This window comes from Balaenoptera physalus (assembly GCF_965194825.1).
Source record: "Balaenoptera physalus genome assembly, chromosome: 18".
In the NCBI taxonomy this organism is placed as follows: domain Eukaryota; kingdom Metazoa; phylum Chordata; class Mammalia; order Artiodactyla; family Balaenopteridae; genus Balaenoptera; species Balaenoptera physalus.
The window spans coordinates 71804076-71818943 of NC_138899.1; the positions used below are offsets into that span (position 1 = coordinate 71804076).

Genomic DNA, 14868 nt, shown 5'->3' on the forward strand with positions numbered 1-14868 from the left:
TAGGTCTGCATCTTTATTCCCGTCTTGCCCCTAGGTTCTTCTGACCATTTTCTTTTTTTTTTAGATTCCATATATATGTGTTAACATACGGTATTTGTTTTTCTCTTTCTGACTACTTCATTCTGTATGAAAGACTCTAGGTCCATCCACCTCACTACAAATGACTCAATTTCGTTTCTTTCTATGGCTGAGTAATATTCCATTGCATATATGTGTCACATCTTCTTTATCCATTCATCTGTTGATGGACACTTAGGTTGCTTCCATGTCCTGGCTATTGTAAATAGAGCTGCAATGAACATTTTGGTACATGACTCTTTTTTTTTTTTTTTTTAATTTACATTTATTTATTTATATTTTTATTTTTGGCTGTGTTGGGTCTTCGTTTCTGTGCGAGGGCTTTCTCTAGTTGTGGCAAGCGGGGGCCACTCTTCATCGCAGTGTGCGGGCCTCTCACTATTGCGGCCTCTCTTGTTGCAGAGCACAAGCGCAGGCTCAGTAGTTGTGGCTCACGGGCCTAGTTGCTCCACAGCATGTGGGATCTTCCCAGACCAGGGCTCGAACCCGTGTCCCCTGCATTGGCAGGCAGATTCTCAACCACTGCGTCACCAGGGAAGCCCCATGACTCTTTGTGAATTATGGTTTTCTCAGAGTATATTCCCAGTAGTGGGATTGCTGGGTTGTATGGTATTTCTACTTTTAGTTTTTTAAGGAACCTCCATACTGTTCTCCATAGTAGCTGTATCAATTTACATCCCCACCAACACTGCAAGAGGGTTCCCTCTTCTCCACACCCACTCCAGCATTTATTGTTTGTAGATTTTTTCATGATGGCCATTCTGACCGGTGTGAGATGATATCTCATTGTAGTTTTGATTTGCATTTCTCTAATGATTAATGATGTTGAGCATTCTTTCATGTGTCTGTTGGCAATCTGTATATCTTCTTTGGAGAAATGTCTATTTAGGTTGAAGTAGTCTCCTTTTTTTTTTTTTTTTAATCAGTCATCAATTTTATACACATCAGTGTATACATGTCAATTCCAATCGCCCAATTCAGCACACCACCATCCCCACCCCACTGCAGTTTTCCCCCCTTGCTGTCCATAAGTTTGTTCTCTACATCTGTGTCTCAACTTCTGCCCTGCAAAGCGGTTCATCTGTACCATTTTTCTAGGTTCCACATACATGCGTTAATATACAATATTTGTTTTTCTTTTTCTGACTTACTTCACTCTGTATGACAGTCTCTAGATCCATCCACGTCTCAACAAATGACTCAATTTCATACCTTTTTATGGCTGAGTAATATTCCATTGTGTATATGTACCACAACTTCTTGACCCATTCATCTGTCGATGGGCATTTAGGTTGCTTCCATGACCTGGCTCTTGTAAATAGTGCTGTAATGAACATTGGGATGCATGTGTCTTTTTGAATTACGGTTTTCTCTGGGTATATCCCCAGTAGTGGGATTGCTGGATCATATGGTAATTCTATTTTTAGTTTTTTAAGGAATCTCCATATTGTTCTCCATAGTGGCTGTATCAATTTACATTCCCACCAACAGTGCAAGAGGGTTCCCTTTTCTCCACACCCTCTCCAGCATTTGTTGTTTGTAGATTTTCTGATGATGCCCATTCTAACTGGTGTGAGGTGATACCTCATTGTAGTTTTGATTTGCATTTCTCTAATAATTAGTGATGTTGAGTAGCTTTTGATGTGCCTCTTGGCCATCTGTATGTCTTCTTTGGAGAAATGTCTATTAAGGTCTTCTGCCCATTTTTGGATTGGGATGTCTGTTTCTTTAATATTGAGCTGAATGAGCTGTTTATATATTTTGGAGATTAATCCTTTGTCCGTTGATTCGTTTGCAAATATTTTCTCCCATTCTGAGGGTTGTCTTTTCGTCTTGTTTATGGTTTCCTTTGCTGTGCAAAAGCTTTGAAGTTTCATTAGGTCCCATTTGTTTATTTTTGTTTTTATTTCCATTACTCTAGGAGTTGGATCAGAAAACATCTTGCTGTGATTTATGTCAAAGAGTGTTCTTCCTATGTTTTCCTCTAAGAGTTTTATAGTGTCCGGTCTTAAATTTAGGTCTCGAATCCATTTTGAGTTTATTTTTGTGTATGGTGTTAGGGAGTATTCTAATTTCATTCTTTTACATGTAGCTGTCCAGTTTTCCCAGCACCACTTATTGAAGAGACTGTCTTTTCTCCATTGTATATCTTTGCCTCCTTTGTCATAGATTAGTTGACCATAGGTGCGTGGGTTTATCTCTGGGCTTTCCATCTTGTTCCATTGATCTATGTTTCTGTTTTTGTGCCAGTACCATATTGTCTTGATTACTGTAGCTTTGTAGTATATTCTGAAGTCAGGGAGTCTGATTCTTCCAGCTCCGTTTTTTCCCCTCAAGACTGCTTTGGCTATTCGGGGTCTTTTGTGTCTCCATACAAATTTTAAGATGATTTGTTCTAGTTCCGTAAAAAATGCCATTGGTAATTTGATAGGGATTGCATTGAATCTGTAGATTGCTTTGGGTAGTATAGTCATTTTCACGATATTGATTCTTCCAATCCAAGAACATGGTATATCTCTCCATCTGTTGGTATCGTCTTGAATTTCTTTCATCAGTGTCTTATAGTTTTCTGTGTACAGGTCTTTTGTCTCCCTAGGTAGGTTTATTCCTAGGTATTTTATTCTTTTTGTTGCAGTGGTAAATGGGAGTGTTTCCATAATTTCTCTTTCAGATTTTTCACCACTAGTGTATAGGAATGCAAGAGATTTCTGTTCATTAATTTTGTATCCTGCAACTTTACCAAATTCATTGATCAGACATTATATACCTCTTCATGGAAGCACTCAACACTACCTAAAGTCATGCCAAAGGGATTGAGCCTGAATATAATTCAACTACTGATCTTCAGAAACACAGAAGACAGAGGAACAAGCTGTAATGAGCTATTGAGCATGCAATTTGTAAAATTGAGACTAGAAAATTCTACAGTGTAGAAAACTCTTGGATTTTTCAACAGATAACTTGTAGCAAAAATAAGTTTTAGATTAAAAGAGACTTAAAAGACATATCAAAAAATATATAAAGGAGCAAGACTAGCATCTAGGGATATACATTTGACTGGTGAAACTATGAACAATGCAAGGAAATAACTACTGTAAAAGGATAATGATTCCTTATAGAAGGAAGAATGGGATTGCAGTTGGTATGGAGGATTTAGAGGGGTTTTGCATGTTGGAGGGGGAGTTCTGGCAAACTTCTACTTCTTGACCTGATGGTGGTTAAGATTGTTCTCCTTTGAGTAATTCGTTAAGCTGTGCATCTGTTTTGTGTGCTTTTCTATATCTCCGCTTTCTTTTACAATAAAAATATTATTTTGAAAAATCGGTCACAAAGAGGAGGGAGCAGAGGCAAGGGAGAGTTAAGCTCAAATGAGAAATTTTGAGATACTGATGTCTATTATGCATGTTTAAAACTCTTTGATATTTATATAGTTTCCCTATATTTCTTAACATTCTCAGTTGTAAAGTACAACAGTACAAAACCAAAAATCCGCAAGGTTCCCGTTACCTACAGAGAAAAGTCAAATTCCTTAATATGTAGCTTTTTATCTGAGGACCACATTTAATTTTCATACATCATTTGCTGCCATTATCCTCTAGGCATCAACAGATGGAGTCAGATAAAAATCCTCACTATTCTTTGAACATGCTGTATTCTTTTTGTGCATTCATGCCCTTGGGATTCCCTTCCCTGAAATACTACTATTCTTACTTCAAAACTCAGTTTAAAGGTTATTTCTTCTATGAACTCTTCCTTTTCCCCAGGCAGAATTATTTGCTCTTTTGTCTGTGTTCTCATATCATTTTATATGATACTTTGGCTTAAATCCCTGTAATATTATGTCTACATGACCCTTTCTCTGTAGACTAGAGCTCTTAAAGAAAATATGTTGTATTTATTTTTGTTTTCCCTGTGCTAAGACAGTGCTTGGCATATGAATGAATGAATGAATGAGAAGAGACAGGAAATTGATTAGCTCCAGAGATACTTTGCCTAAGGAAGCCATTGGGTACAGGGAAAAGATGCAGTTACCTAATCAACTATGTACAGGTGAAAAATAAAGAAAAGCCACGAGACTACAAACGCTTGTCTTATATGTCACTATGTTAAGTAGAACTATACATAATTGTGAGTATTCTGTGTTCACACGTCTCATGTTTTATTCCATCACTTTATCTATCTTTAATGGATCACATCACAGGATTTAGAAGAGACATTTGGGTTCTTCAATTAGTATGGCAGTAATTTTCTTCTTAGTCTGTTCATGTTGGGTCTTTGGTAACCTTTTGTAGTAATTAACCCATCAGAAAGGGTATAGTCATAGCTCTCACAGAGACTATAATGCAGTTAAAACTGGCATCCTGAAGCGGTGACAATATCCTGGGTAAAATATGGGCCAAAAAAATAAAATGGGAAGTAATAAATAAAACTCTATGAGTAGGTCTTATTAATATTCCCATTTTAGTCCAATGAGACAGCAGAGACATGGAGACTTTAACTTGCTCAGGTCACATGACAGTAAGCACAGAAATCAGGACCTGAATTTAGTCAGCAGCCTGCTTTCACTACATAGCACTAAGTAAATGGTAGTTATCATTAATGTGATGGAGAAGGGGACTCTTGTGTCCAGCTATAGGAATATGAAAAATGAAGGTCTCTCATTTTTCAGATAGATCTGGAATCAAATATGCCTTTCTTGGTATTTTAGCAGGATAAGTTAATTAGTCTCAGTTATGGGAAGAACAGATTAGAAACACTGTCAAAAATAAATTCAATACAAATTACTTTACTCAGCTTGGGAAAATTTTCATGTGTGCTTAAATTTCTTCTTTGTGTTTTTAATGGTCCTTGAAAGTTAATTACACAAGCTTCTTTTTTGAGATACAGAACAAATCTACTACTTGAAAAATAAATGGCAAGGGCAGCTTTCAGTCTATGCATGGCTTTGACCCTTTATATTTGGGATCAAAATTGATGTTACATCTTTTATACCTGTTGTTGCAATTAGATAGTAATAGCCGGTATTTTAAGTGTTTTTTAAAATGGATGTTTCTTTATAAACATTGTGCTTTCCTCCAAAAAATCAAATGTAATGATCTTCAATTTCTAAGTTAACTAGTGAGATACTTCTTTGCAAATGAGGAAATTAAAGAATGGCATGTTATACTTTAAAATATTATGTAAAAATTTGAATAGTGTATGTTAAGTTTTAGAAATGTCCCTGGGATTGTTTAAATAATAGGATTATCTTTATGTATTTCTGTGTTTTTGTTCTTCTATTCTAAAAAGAGCAGAATGGGTAAAAGAATTTGCTCTTTGTCTCTCCAGGTTTGGACAATCAACAACAATGACCCACCCCATTCTTTTCTGTATTTGCATAAGCATAAATATCTTATCTTAGGAATTTTTTCCTAAGCTCTCTTTATATGAAATTCGAACAAAGATTAGGAAGAGAATTTTATTATTTGGTTTCTTGCAATCCTATGTCATGGCTTGGTTGTATGTAGCAGAAAATATTCAATGATTGTTATATCAGTGAAGTTCAGTATTCTAGGGCTAATACCTATACATAGCAAACTTTGAGAATAACTACAAGGATAGCATTTAAAAATTTTCTTGTCAACGTAAGAAAAACAAATGGAGAGACATTGTTTAAATAAAATGTGAACTATAAAAAGTAAGTAATGGATAAAGACCCAGAAAAAAAGATATTTGAAAAGTGAGAGATTATTTCCCAAAGAACTATCAAGTCTCAGGAAAAATTCTTGTTCAGTTATTTTGTAGTTACAAAAATATTAAACTGTTAAAGCTGTGTATTTAAAATAATGTAGTTTTATTGTAGTAGAGGCTAAAATATTAAAGAAAAATTCCAATAAGGAACAAAACCTAATTAAGTATTTCTCTGCCCTTGTCACTTTTTCCCAAAGAATAAAACAGTTCTCTTCCTGTGGCCACTGGGGCTTCCCGTTTGTAATGAGTTTAATAAAACACCTCAAATGCTTGTATTATTTAAAACTCACATCACTTGATCCTCAGAGAAGGCCAGAGGTGGAGCAAGTATTTTCTCTATATTTTTACAGATTTATTATTTTATCCATTCATTTACCTGTCATGTACTAACATAACAATAGCTAACATTAATTCACAACTTGCTATGTACCAGACACACTTTTAAGTGTTTCACACATATAAACTCCCTGCAATCTAATGAGTACAAAACATTATTTATTTCTGGTTTTAAAGATGAGGCAACTGAAATACAAAGAAGTGAAATAATTTGTTCATAGTCACACAGCTAGTGAGTGGCACAGCCTGGCTTTGAACCCAGTACTCTAGCTCCAGAGCTGGCATTTTTAATCATTCTTCTGCTCTCTTGGTATGGTAGCTATAAAAGTCCATTATAACTATGATCTTATGAAAGAGACAAGCAGAGAAGGATATGGAAAAAAGTAATTGTTAATTCAACATAGATTTATTGAATACTCTGTGCTAGGTGCTTGGTGGGAAATTAAACAGACCTCCTCTTTACCCTCCTAGAGCTTACAATTTAACATAGAAGCTGCTCATTAAACAAATTACAGTAATAATGTGAGAGAAATGTTTTGCTAGAGGAAATATAGGAATTCACAGAAACATCTACCAGGAGTGATGAAAGGCTTCCCAGAGGCAGTGGTGATTAAGCTGAGATCTAACAAGTGAGTTGGCATATCTACCTTGAGTCTGTCTAACCTAAATCCTAAATCCTCGGTTAGGCTCTTTCCACTAGACAATATAAATAGAACAGGAACAAGAGGGCTATAATATCAGATACAATATGATTTTCAAAGTGCAAGAGTCTACATAGGTCTGCTAATAAATTTGAAAAACTTCATGTAATAGACAGTGTAGTAGAACATATATTGTCAAAATTCACTCAGGAGTAACTTACAAAAATGGACTGTAAACCAATAGGAGAAATTTTTAAAGTTATCAAAAAAATACGTCCCTCTAAGGGTCAAAGAGTTTTGCCTATGGGTTCTTTGAGATTTTCAAAGAATGGATAATTCTCATGCAATATAAAATTTCTACATCTTATTTATAAAGAGGCATAGTTTCCATATTTATTTTATGAAACTAATGTCTTCTTGACACAAAAACTTAAGAGGACAAAAAATGAAAATGTGTACAAAAAGACCAAAGAAAACACCAAATCAATAAGAGTTAAAGGAACTGCTTCCCACAGCCAAGCACAGTTGATCTCAAGAATATAATGATAGTTTAATAATTATGAATCTATTACTGTAGTTCATTGGTAAGTCTATAGTTATCTAACGGGCATTTGACAAATTCCAATCTTCATTATCATAAATAATCTTAAAGACTAGAAGGGTACTTTGATAATATAATACAGAAATGCATGGTTGGTTTAGCATAAGATTAATTAATGTAGTTTATAAATTAAGAGATTAAAGAAGAAAAATTTGATCATTTTAATAGATGGAGAAAATGCATTCAGTAAAATTCAACATCCTTTCATATAAAAAATTTTGATCAAAGAATAGAACTGCCTGATTAAGAAAAAACAAAACCCAGTACAGTCAGCATTGCAGTTAAATGGAGAAACACTGGAAGCATTCTCCTTAAAATCAGAAATAAAATCAGGATACTACCACCTCTGACTGGATGCCGAGCCTACTTATAAGGAAAATCATAGAAAAGAATGAGGAATGGTAAAGAAACAAAGTTACCATTAGTCGCTGATGTAAGAGTACAAAGACAGCCCCCCAAAAATATATAAGGTTAATCAGAAAGCTTACAAATATTTATGGAAACAACATCAATTAAGCAAAAAAATCAATTGAATTACTATATGCAAGTAACAGAATACAGAAAATGTAATTTTGTGAAAGGATATTATTTGTATTATAATAGCATCAAAATTATAAAGTGCCTTAGCATATGTTCACTAAGTGCTGTAAGTGGCTGTACCTGAGCCACAGGAGCTCTACAAAACTGCTGGGTTGTAGTGGTCAATTCCTTCCTGCAGTTTCAGCCCCATTTCCTTGCCTCCACAGGTGTCTGTCTTCAGTAGGGCTAAAAGGAGCCCAAGCCCGTTAACCAGCTGAACAAACGCTATGATGGAACAGACCCTTGCTGAGATTTAGACTGGAGAGGTTGTGGAAGTGGGGCTGGGCCAGGATACAAAGAGAAATATGGGGGAAGAGAGAAGTTACTGAGAAGAATCAAGAGATCTTAGCATTTTCATTTGCTGTGTGATCCTAGTCAAGCAACTTGTTCTCTTTAGGAATTCTTTTATAAAATTCAACCAACAGGACTCCCCTCACAGTTACTGAGAAGAAAAAAATGAGGGAATACATGTGAAAGTAGCATACATAGGATGTTGTGCTTAACATTCTGTCATCAAATGTTAGTTTTTCCTAAATAAGATACAGTCCATAACTTCCCAAAGAAAAAGAGGCTGTGTTACAATAGCAGCTACAGCAGTACTGAAGGGGCTTTCATGTAGTATGCAGTATCCTATTGAAACAGGTGTCAGCATCATCCTCATTTTACAAATGAACCCACAGTGGGTGTTCTTCTAGGCACCTGTCAAACTGTCTACAGCAGCCAGCAGAAATGGACATTAGCAGTAGTCAGAAGAGTGTAGTACTCATTGGTCAACTCACTGGCCAACTCATTGTATTGCCAGCACCACTGACTGCCTGTCCAACATAGTCTAATTTGCCACTGTTTTTTCTCCAGTTTAATAACTTTCATACCTTTTAAAATCACTGTGCATTTGAATTAAGCCAAGACCCTGTTAGATCCTTCATGGTCTTTTTTCAAGGGCAGAATATGTACACACTCTTCTAGGTCCTTCAAACCCTTCTCAGACATTTTTGAATTAGTAAATTTCTGTTCAAAAGATCAAATCAGGAGATTCTCCCCAAAATGTAAATATGTAAAACTCATTAAGGTAGTGCCTGTTATCACACCATATCATCATTATTCTCATCATCATATTTATTTCTTTTCCCCACAGTGGAATTTCTGTAAGCATCAAGAGTAAGAAAACTATAATTTCCAAGCAGAACATACGAAGTTTCTGCTCAGACTTGACATGTTCCTTTGTACTCACATTCCATTGGCCAAATATGCCAAGCACAAAGAAGTGTTCAGTAGAAGTCAGAAGGTATTGTTTTATAGGTGATTAAATTTAGATTTGAGGAAATTAAGCCCAAGGTTATATATAGCTAGTATTTGGCAGTGCTAGATTTACATGTAAGGCTGTGTATTCTAGATGTTTTATTTCCCACCCCAAAGAACAACCTGATAAGCAATGACTAAATTTTTAGTTAAATGAAAAATTCACATTTCCAACCTTTCCTTCTGAAAACCTTGGTCCTTTTTTCAGAAGGAATAAACCAGGACAGAACACTGCAGCATAGGCTTCTAGGTAACTTACATAAGGAACTTGGACATAGAGAGATGTGGCAGACTTCCAAGTGATGGGAAGAATTAGTGAAAACAATGACTTCAATAAGAATTTAACATTTTGGAAGAAGAACTTTTACTGTATTTGAAAAGTTTAGGATTCCCTTTATGCTAACATCTTAACTCATTTTACTTCTACAGCTAATCTTCAGAAATAAAATTTTATAATTTGTTCCCTACTATTACAAAATATCAAAATATAATATAAATATAAATAAATATAATATAAATATATATAATATATATAATATATATAAATATATAAATATATATATAAAATATATAAATATAATATATCTTAATATAAAATATTAAGATCTCAAAAATTGAGATCTTAAAGCTTAAAAGAATACTGTGGCTTTGAATGAGCCACCTCTTATTTCAAGTTTTTAAATGCCTTTGGTTTTGCTTTTTAAAAAGTTTTAAAATATGCCAATATAGTACTATATTTTACCTTGGTAGTATAAAATTACTTTTAGTTTATAAATTTATATTTACAAGTTCACAGGCTTTACTAGGGCTGATCTTACTGAGCCTAAGTATAAATGTCTTTGGAAACATTATTGCTATTTAGGAATATTCTCACATTTTATGTTAACTTTCAAAACCATTCAGGTTTTTGAAAAATGTATTTTTATTGAGTAATTCATTTGAATTATTGCCTGAGAATAATTCTTTGTACATGAAAAAACTTGTTTAAAATTTTTTTTCTACAGAATTCTATAAACCTGAAGAGTAATCTTTTAGAAAAATCATCAGAAGGAAGGAATTTGTAGAAATAAAACTGGAAACATTCAGAATCTTGATGGTGTGCCAAACCAAATGTCAACTGGAGCTCGACCAAAAACTAAAGTAAGTAGTTTTCTTACAGAATATTCTGGGTGGAGGGCCATGCCCCACTCATACAGTGAAGAGAGTGCCATATTTGCATGTTCTCTATTACTTTTTGTGTTTTAAGTTAAACATTAAGGTTGACCTGTTTTTTATTATAACATGATTTGTAATGAAAAACATATATAGTTAATATTTATAAAATTGGAAAAAATGCACTCTGATTTTAAGATAAAATTGATAGTCCATTGTGATAAGTAGAGTCATGGCAGTAGATCATATGTGCTTTAATTAATTTCTTAATTATTAGCGAAAATTCCTGCTGCAGTTGAAGATCTCCTTGAACTATTATTATAAAAGTCTTCTCTATTAGGATAGTATGCATCTCAGTGATCAGTGTTCCAGAAAAGAGGCATCAGATTGGGGAATACAACTGCAAAACATCAGTTATAAACATTAAATACACTTTGTTTAAGTAATTGTCTTTGCTCTACCAAGCTAAATAATGCCAGGAATTTTGTTGTTGTTGTGTTTGGTATATTTTTAATGAGGAAAAATTGACCAGCCTTTCTTATAGATATTTTACAACTTTTAATATTTATAACTTTTTTCCAAATTTCTAATTTTTTTTCACATTTTTTATTTGAATCCAAAAGTATTGATACGTCTTCATAAATTCTGACCAGTGTTGGATATAGAGGGATATTATTAATGTGCAAGCTTTTGTAGAGTTACTTAACGGTTTTTGATTTTATGATTCCCTGGCTGCTTTACAATGAAAAGAGTAATAATAATTTTGCAAGTAAATATGAAGGGAAAATATTATGTGTCTTCCTGACAGGAAACAACAGAAATTTTCTAAATTACCTCAAAAGAGATCATTTAAGAGATTACTTACAAAAGTCTGGGCAGCTTTAAGGGAAACCAACAACTGTTGCCCAGGAGGATCTTTGGCCTTTGAAGAGGATTGCAGCCACAGCCAGACTCCAGCTTGACAAAGAATAGGCAGAGGGAGAAAACACCCATCTCTCTCCCTCCCAGCTTCTATCCTTTTTTTTATTAGCTGAGCTCATCAGGAAATCAGAAGGGAAGGGCACTCACTTCATGTGTTCTTTAGCAATTTTGCCCCACAAAGGAAGATGGAAAAGAGCAGAGATTAGTTTTAGAGGGTCAAATAGAAAATATTCAGCTCACATTAAATTGAAAATTGTCAGCTACCATTATTAAATATGTAATATGTTCCAGGCACAGTGCTAAGCTCTTCACACACATTGCCTATTTAATCCATACGACAACCCTACAACATAGGCATTATTACCTCCATTTTTTAAAAAGAAATCTGATTTTCACAACAACATAAAGTTAGTGGGATAGGTATTAATGTTATCCTTATTTTACAGATGAGCAAACCAAGGCCCAGGAAATGTAAGTAACTTGACCAAAGGGGCAAAACCAATACTTGAGTCTGAGTCTTCATGCTCTTTATCATTATGCCATAGCATTCATTGCCTTGGGAATTTTGTAATGCCTTTGGAAAAAATGCATATTACTAAGTGAAAGAAGCCAATCTGAAAAGGTTTCATACTGTATAATTTCAACTACATGACATTCTGGATTGGGCACAACTAGGAGACTGTAAAAAGATGAGTGGTTGCCAGGAGTTAGGGAGGAGGGAGGGGTGAATAGGTGCAGCACAGAGGATCTTTAGGGCAGTGAAACTATTCTATATGATACTATAATGGTGGATACATGTCATTATACATTTGTCAAAACCCATGAAATTTACAGCAAGAGTGAACCCTAAGGTAAACTACGAACTTCAGGTAATTATGATGTGTCAGTGTAGGTTCATCAGTTGTGATAAATGTACCACTCTGGTAAGGGAGACTGTGTACGTGTGTGGGGTCTGTCAGTGAGTATATGGGAAATCTCTGTGCTTCCGACTCAGTTTTCCTGTGAACCTAAAGCTGCTTGAAAAAATAAAGTGTACTTTTTAAAAGACAATTATTTTTAATTAAAAAAAGAAAAGAAAAATACAGCACATCTTAATTATATTTACTGTGATCCACATTTCGTTTCTTTTTGGTGAAGAACGACTGATGGATAACATCAAACGTTTACTCAAGGCTTTCTTCTTAGAGGGTTTCTCAGCCCAAGAAGAAAGCATTTATTACAAATCCATTGATTTTCTTTTTTTAAGATTAACAATGAAAGTTAAAAAGGAGAAAGACATCATCTTTAATGTGATGCTATTATCCATTGGCTATTGCCTCTTAAGGGAATGTAATTTATTTATTTATTTATTTATTTATTTATTTATTTATAGATTGGATTCTTTTTTTTTTTTAAACATCTTTATTGAAGTATGATTGCTTTACAATGGTGTGTTAGTTTCTGCTTTATAACAAAGTGAATCAGTTATACATATACATACGTTCCCATATCTCTTCCCTCTTGCATCTCCCTCCCTCCCACCCTCCCCATCCCACCCCTCTAGGTGGTCACAAAGCACCGAGCTGATCTCCCTGTGCTATGTGGCTGCTTCCCACTAGCTATCTATTTTACATTTGGTAGTGTATATATGTCCATGACACTCTCTCACCCTGTCACATCTCACCCCACCCCCTCCCCATATCCTCAAGTCCATTCTCTAGTAGGTCTGTGTCTTTATTCCCGTCTTGCCACTAGGTTCTTCATGCTTCATGTAATATCCTAGAGAATAAGACACTAGTATTTATATTGTGTTTCATGATTAACTATGACTAACTATTCTAGAATGTTTAGGTCCTTCCTTTTGTCCCCTGCAGATTTAGAGAGTATTTACTGGAGCTCATACATACAGAGCCACATCTGTGTAAAATGACATCTGTTTCAGGAACACAGCCCAGTCGTGGGGTTGAAAATATGCAGTCACAAGCCACATGTGGCCACTGCATTCTTGAAGCCCTGACTAGATGTATCTGCCCGTGAGATCACCCCAGCTACCAACCAAATATATTTCTCCTCTGAATTATTGAAAAGTATTTTAAAACTATGTATCTGAAAAATTCAAGGCTTTTGTTTTGGTTCGTTTTATAGCCTTTACTGATTATACACATTTCCTCTATGGCTTGAATGGATAGCAGCATCAGCTGTGGTAATAAATCCTCCACTCTGCAGACCTGTGTGGCACATACGCCTGTGCCAGAGTTACACACCAGATGGCACCTGAAAATGAGTTGATATCTATGGTAAGACGGTATTTAGAGAAAACACATTTATAAGTAAAACAGGATATACATTTCACAGTGATTTTAAAAGAACATTGAACAAGTCAGTCGGCAAATATTATTGAGTGCCTACTCTGTGTAGAACCTTGTGAGGGTTGCTGTTTTGGTGTTGGGTTGCCTGGATGTAGCACTTAGAAGTGTTACTAATGCATCATCTCCTATAAGAAGATTGGAAAAAATAATGCTTTCCTAAATTTTCAAGTTTCCTCCACTGTTGATCTTCTGTGTTATGAACTTGGAACAGGGATTAAGAACATTTTAATCATCAAGGATATGTTTTCTGTGGCTTTTTGAGTAGGGCATGTGTTATGACCTTAAGTGACCAGTGGAAGACAGCCCCTATTGGGATGGCCATTGTTTAGGTGATCTAAATGGATTTGGTCCATAAACAACACAGAAGGGTCCTAAAGACTTTAAACATCCAAGAAAGTCTCCATTAAGATTTACAGAGTGCAGAAGTGACTGTGAATTTCTGGTCAGAAATGTCAGTCTCCTGAGGTACATGTTCTTTAGTAATTACACAACTGTTCCGGGAGAGTGAATGGGTGGTGAGTTAGTGAACTATGCCATCGCTCCTGACCTGTGTTGTCTCTCTTCCCCACCCTCCCCAAATAGCTGCATAACCAAAGATGAAATTTCCTTCCCCACAGTTAAGACCATAGGACCATAAATTGGTGTCCCATACTGCCTCCTACTTTCATGAAGCAAAAATGAAGTTTCCTCACGCTTCCTAGTTTTCACAATATTTTACTGGAGGAAATTCAAGACGCAGTTCCACTGCAAGAAAGAACACTGTGAATTGGCCATAAAATGTCTCAAAAGACTTGACATGGCTCTTTTAACTGCTAAAATATTAATATCTTGGCAGATTTAAGGAGGAGCCCATTAGGCAGTTTTCTGTTTGTTTATTTTGAAATCAGATTCCTGTCCTTATCACTGAGGAAGACAAGCAGTGAGTAGGCTGCTGATCGCTTGTTGGGGAGGGGGAGCAGAGAGGCAGTTTGACTGAATAATTCACACCAACATGTAAAATTCTGAAAGCCCTTTAACACTCTCAGAAATATTTGTATTTTTAAAAGTTTCTCTTTTTTTTAAATTAATTTTTATTGGAGTAGAGTTGCTTTACAATGTTGTGTTAGTTTCTACTGTACAGCAAAGTGAATCAGCTATACGTATACATATATCCCCTCTTTTCTGGGTTTCCTTCCCATTTAGG

At 35.1% G+C, this 14868-nt stretch overlaps 1 protein-coding gene across 1 annotated transcript in view; it reads left to right on the plus strand.

Annotated features, from left to right (window-relative positions):
- Positions 1-9884: 9884 nt before the first annotated feature.
- Positions 9885-14868, plus strand: part of STARD13 (StAR related lipid transfer domain containing 13) — a 383589-nt gene continuing 378605 nt past the window's right edge. The window contains exon 1 of the mRNA XM_082435536.1: positions 9885-10404. Within this exon, the coding sequence (XP_082291662.1) occupies positions 10375-10404 (30 nt within the window). The 5' untranslated portion in view covers positions 9885-10374. The remainder of the gene's footprint in view (positions 10405-14868) is intronic.